Raw genomic sequence first — 6000 nt, forward strand, 5'->3', positions numbered from 1 at the left:
TTAAGCATACTATCCAGTCATTTTAATAATGTATCTGGAACGGGACGATTTCATTTTGTTCAACCACTTGACAAAATGAGATTTAGTAAATTCAACACACCATTTTGTTCAGTGTCCTTATTTGATTTACTCAAAGTCAAAAATTAAACAATGTCAATGTCAAAAGGGCAGTTGTGTACAAAACAACCAATTCAAAAGTAATGAGGGGCCTTCTAGGACAAACCACAGTCAACCAGTCAGTACAATGGTGTTTGTGTACCAATACTTTTGTCCACATTTCAATCCCTCGGCCCATTAAAGGGCTTTGGCTTTCTTGTGTGGTAATTTGAAATGTACGTTTCATCACTTGGGGGCTTGAAATGATTGCACAGTGGAAAAATGCCCCACTATTGTGATTGGCGGAAGTTGTAATGTCATTGGGCTGAAAACCAGTACAGCCAAAATCACACGCATGCGCGTGCGCGCGCGCGCGCACACACACACGCACACACACACGCACACACACACACACACACACACAGGCATACAGTCGAGACAAGAGACAACTTTGTTCAATGATACATGAAATTAAACAATTCAGCAGAATTGCAGTGAGGAGCGTAAAATACACAGAGCTCATTCTGACAATCGATGGGTGATATTTAATGTTTCAGAAGTCTGAAAGGCGCAGTTTGACTGACACACTGTATGAAGTGTACAAAAAAAGTTATTGATCATTGTTTTCTTGCACAGGAACACACATATTCCCTTGTTGGTATAACCTTGAATTGAGAGCTGTGAGACAGATTCGGAAACTGGAGAGGGAAGACAACTAAGGACAGAGGGTGAAAGAGGTGAGGGTGGTTTCAGGATTCAATGGTCTTTTAAACCATCAAAATATGTGACACGGACTAAGCAATGAGCTTACAGGTACTTTATGAATTTCTCACAAATCACACCTGGTTTCCACTGGAAAATTTTACTTTTGTTTAATGTGAAAAGGAACTTAACTTAATTTGTTGTTTTATTGTTGTCTATATAATATTTGCTCCATGTACAGCACTTTGAATACAGCGACGGTTGTTTTAAAGTGCTCTATAAATACAGTTGAGTTGAGCTGAGTTGAGTTAACTAAATTAGTTTCATTTCTAAGTTTGGAAATGTCAGTTGGACTAACCTGGCGAAATCAAGATTTAATCATGATTATTATTCAGTAAATTTAAAATGTTAAAGTTCCCGTAAAATTGATTCAGAGATGTGTTTCATAATACATGTTTGAAGACAATTACTGAAATCATGTGCAAAGACTGGTTGTGAAAGTGAAAACATGAAAATTTGAACTAATTACGGATTTTATTACATTATTTAATAATTTTATTTCAGGGGTAGAATTGAATGGTTTGTTCAACTAAGGATGTAGCCAATTTTAGCCTAGGAGGCCAGTATCATGAGACGCTTAAAACAAAAAAGAAAAGAAAATGTTTTTTTTAATGATTATTTTAGGAGAGTGATGGTATGTGCAAGTGGCACGTCTCAAGTCATAACCTTCATTACCCAAGCAAGTCCCAAGTTACTGTAAAATTAAGCAAGTCAAGTCGAGTCACCACCAAATTTCTAGCAAGACGAGTCAACTCATTACTTCGTTTCGGAAACTTATGAGTCAAATCATACATTGTTGCTCAGTGACAATACATGAGTGATAATAAAATGTTTTACTTTTGTTTAATGTGAAATAATACGTGTCTTCCCAAATCTGATAGCGTGTGTAAATGGGTGAATGAGAGGCAATAACTTTGTGCACTTAATAGGTAGTCACTTTATGATGTTTATTGAAGCTGACAGGCATTATTTTACAGGGGCTGCGCCACGTCAAATATGGCGGACAAACTCACGACCAAGAAAGTACTCAAGGGGTTACTTAACGGTTACTTTTTTTTATGGGATAGTTTCAAGATGACAGTCTCTGTGGTGTGTCCACTCTATTGCATTAGTGGGTCTTCATTTAAATGCAGAACCGACATCAAGTTAATATTTGACCAGCTATTGATGAGTTGAACTGTTGAGCTAACCTAGCTAGCTTAGCTTCAGGGGTCACGCAGCTAGCTTACCTGCATCTGACAGACAAAAGTAAATGTCGAAGGTGTCTCTTATCTTGGAGTTTCAAACCTTGCATGTTGCTACTGCCTTTTTCTTGGTTTCATCAGAACACCAATCCTTGAATCTGAACGCTTTCATATTTGGTAATACGCAGCCTTTGTCGGTGGCCCAGGCATCATTGCCGGGGTTGCCAGATCGGTGGTGCGTACGACGCAAGCAAAAAAAACAACTACTTTTCTTTAAAAAACAAAAGGCACGCAAAATTGAACAAAAAAAAAATCATTTTTTTCCTTATAAAGTACTCTTTTCCATTTTTTAGTCCATAATCATAAACTAGACGCGCTTGCCCAAAAAAATCTCCAGTTTCGTCTCATCTGTCAAAAGGACATTCTCTCAGAAGCTACGAGGCTTGCCCATATAAATTTTGCCTCATCACGTTCAAGTGATTCTGGTCACTGTTCCTTTGTTGAACAGAAAAGTACCAACTATTTTGTCCACATGCAAACAAGTCCTCTGTTGTTGCTCTTCATCTTTACGCGCTTTGTGTGGTGTCAAAGCCAATGTGCATGAAACACAATGCGCACATCAGACAAGGCTCAGCATTCAGTGGGAAAGGTGAACATCACTCAAAGCTTATGCCTATGCAAGAAGGTGAAACATCCCCAGTTGGTGTTATAAGATACAGTTTTCCAGCCACAAGGTCTGCAGTCTCTTCTGTGCTCCGTTAACCCTGTGGCCCTTATTTGCATTTTATAAGGAGGTCGTCACTCCACGAGGAGGGTTATCTCCTCTTTGGAGGCGGCAAAGGATGAGAAGGGGGAAGAGTTTTTATCCTGTCGAAAAGATAACAGCCTGACTCAGGCTTATCAGCGGATGATGAAATCCACGCCTCTGGCATACTGTGTATATGCATGATTGTGCATGTGAATATGCAGTGTGTGGTCGTGTTCACACACATGAACCGCAGCAACGCGCCACAGTGGATCTGAACTAACGACCTCCACCGATACACTTGTGTGTGTTTTCAACAGCTTCTATTCTTCTCTCATCCATTGACCCTCTTTGTGTAGATTTTGCATTTCACCACGTTGTAATGCCACAATGCAGTGGAAGACCGATGATGATATCAGCTTATGTTTTCCACTCATGGTATGAGTTTTGTTCTAGAATTCATGTCTGCTTTAAAAGTTGCAGAGTGCAAATGATGAAATGTGTTCTTGTGTCAGTAACAGGAGAAGAGCAAGCGCAAAAAGTAAGCTGGCCAAGACAGTCAGGCGTCACGGGTACATAAAGGAATCTTTAAGGAAACCCAAAACCTACATGTCAAAGCACAACTTATTTTCTGAGGGTATATATAACTTTAATCTCACTGCATCAGTGGAAGCACATGCAGAAGTACTAACCCCCGGAACAATGTGCTCCAAAATATAACACACCCTGCAGCAACACATACATTAAATATGCATTGAAAACAGATCATTTTTGCGACTTAATCAATCCATTCACACATTTACTGTGCGGTTTAGTGGAGTATTGTTTTCACAAAGCAGAAAAATGGGTTAAGTAGCCTCAAAATGACTGCTTAATAATTCTTCTATAATCATAGCACATTACTGTTTGCATTTTTTAAATCTATGATAGCCAGATGTCCTTATTTAGAAAGTTCTTTGCTGAGTGAATACATCTGGATAAGTGCCCAAGCAAAGCATATTCATTTCCAATCCTAAACTCCTTTTTAGAATATGCTTTGAAATGATTTTCTTGAAGTAGTTATCCCATATTACCTTCACTTAAATGACTGCAACAGTGCACTGCAACTTGAAGAACTGTACTGATTATACAGAGGGGTGCATGCATCTCATTTAGCAAACTCGTGTAGCTACAAATGAGTTAACCAAACCAAACTTAGTTCCTACAATCAAGATGTGGGGTGAATTCACTTAAGCACAGATGAAGCCAACTAACCTTCTGCAGCAGCTGCGAGCCTGAGTACTTTGCAGAGATTGACTTCATCTCTCCACCAAATGCTGAAGCCCACAGTTTCACTCTGCAGGTTGAAATACAGGATTATAAAGGCAGAAATTTAGAAACTTACTCAGCAAATTTGATGATCTCAAGAGTCACAACGAGATTCACCTGAATGGAGACAAATCGTCAACTTCCTCGTACTGTACGGTATAGTGTAGTGATAAAGGTACAGTCAGAAACAAACAAAAATTTACTCACACTGACGGTGGGATGCTTTGGTGCGAGCCTCCAACCTCAGTTATGCCGTTACTCAGAGTTGAGGAAAGTAAGAAAAAACACGCACTCCACGCACGGACCCTGCCCCGTTCAACCCGCATTTTGCTTGATCTCCGATGCACAGTGCTTGTTGGGTTTACGCAGCCACTGTGGAGAAGTGTCCCCCTCCAGAGAAATAATATTGAACGGGGGAACCAAAAAAAAAATCGCTCAATCAGCCAAGCTGCCTTTCTGATAGATGCATGGTGGACAATGTGTGGCGACGCGCAAACGATGCGGGACTTGTCGAAAGTGCGGCGCCAGTTCTGTCACACACCTCCTATGTGAAAGTCGAGCTTGACTTCTCCGGTAAGAAAATTCCGCTGTCTTTGCGTTACTAACAGATAGAGAGGAGGAGAAAAGAGAGGAGTGGTGGTTCAGGTGGTGCCTGAAAAACGCATTCTCTCTCTCCCTGTCGCTCGCTCGCTCGGCATTTGGGGATTGGCTACTGAGTATGCTGTTGTTGAATTACGCCATACTTCTGACCCAAGCACACACTCGTATCCCTCCACGCTCTTCCACGCGCACGCACGGACGCACGCAAGCGCGCACACACACGCACACACACACGCACGCACACACACGCACACACGCACACACACGCTAGCGTTATTACAGGGCTTTAATAGCTGTCCTTTAGCTTTCAAGTCACATCAAGTCATGCACTATATGGCCAGTTCACTGAAGCAGATTACTGTTAAAGTGCTGATGAAAAAAAAGTGGAGTGGGTGCATACAAAAGGACGGGGTGTGTGAGAACTGGGAAGGAGGTGTTTCGTATTGTCTCGCTTCTTGGTAGATGGGTGATGACATGACATTTCTGTTGCATCCAAGTGCCCCTTTGGAGCAACGTGGCACTGGGAACGTGTGAGCATATGGCTGGTGAAAGATGATGAGACGCCTTCAGGCGACACATCCCATGTGACAGCTCGTATTTGTCTTGGAGCTGCAAATATTCTGGACATGCTTTGTGAAGAGGATCAGCAGCACTGAATAACCTACTGTATATTTGCACATTGGTGCCCTATGGAGACACGGCTTATTGAGGTGATGGATTCAAGCTTTTCACCCACACTTGGTGTGACACTCAATTGGGTACACTTTACGACATCATCATGAGTTTCTCAATTCGAATTGTTCTAACCACAGGACAAATACAGTGGCGCTTTGAGATACGAGTTTAATATGTTCCTTGATAAGACTCAGAACTCAAATGTTCTTTGGACTTATATGTATGTATTCTATTCCATTTATTATAACATCAAATGACCTCTGCTCGATTGCGAAGACAAAAAAAAGTTGCCTTGCGCCTGCCTCCTTGTCCCTCTCTCTTTGCATTACAAAACACGATATGTCTGGGGGACGTCACTTGCATCAAAGCGGAAGATGACTGCCTGTTCATGTTTGTATACTGCATGCAACTGCACTTACGACAAATAATTCAGCACTTCTATGCAGCCACGAGCCTGGTTATATTCAAACTGTCCCCTTACATGCACATTTTGTTAAATGCTATTTCTCTCAAAGTGCCTGTCCTGTCTGGTACGGGTTCACATTTTTCGTGTGACACATTCCAATTTCAAATCATCCTTCCATACTGAAATTAATAGAGTTGCCGTTTATCACTCCTTCAGTGTCTTCA

General features: G+C 41.3%; 1 protein-coding gene across 6 annotated transcripts in view; it reads right to left on the reverse strand.

The window, feature by feature from the left end:
• Positions 1-4760, reverse strand: part of cacna2d3a (calcium channel, voltage-dependent, alpha 2/delta subunit 3a) — a 100520-nt gene extending 95760 nt beyond the window's left edge. For 3 of the 6 annotated variants that reach the window (XM_086115739.1, XM_086115731.1, XM_086115724.1), the window contains exons 1-2: positions 4303-4753; positions 4042-4123 (exon numbers count right to left, since the gene is read on the reverse strand). In XM_086115739.1, the coding sequence (XP_085971865.1) occupies positions 4042-4123; positions 4303-4421 (201 nt within the window). In that variant the 5' untranslated portion in view covers positions 4422-4753. Of the gene's footprint in view, positions 1-4041; positions 4124-4302 lie in introns of all 6 variants that reach the window. The other 3 variants (XR_015101391.1, XR_015101390.1, XR_015101389.1) reach the window with 2 other exon arrangements.
• Between the last annotated feature and the right edge of the window lie 1240 nt (positions 4761-6000).

The sequence above is a fragment of the Hippocampus guttulatus genome, chromosome 1, assembly GCF_054856545.1.
Source record: "Hippocampus guttulatus isolate MCC_2025c chromosome 1, RoL_Hgut_1.0, whole genome shotgun sequence".
In the NCBI taxonomy this organism is placed as follows: domain Eukaryota; kingdom Metazoa; phylum Chordata; class Actinopteri; order Syngnathiformes; family Syngnathidae; genus Hippocampus; species Hippocampus guttulatus.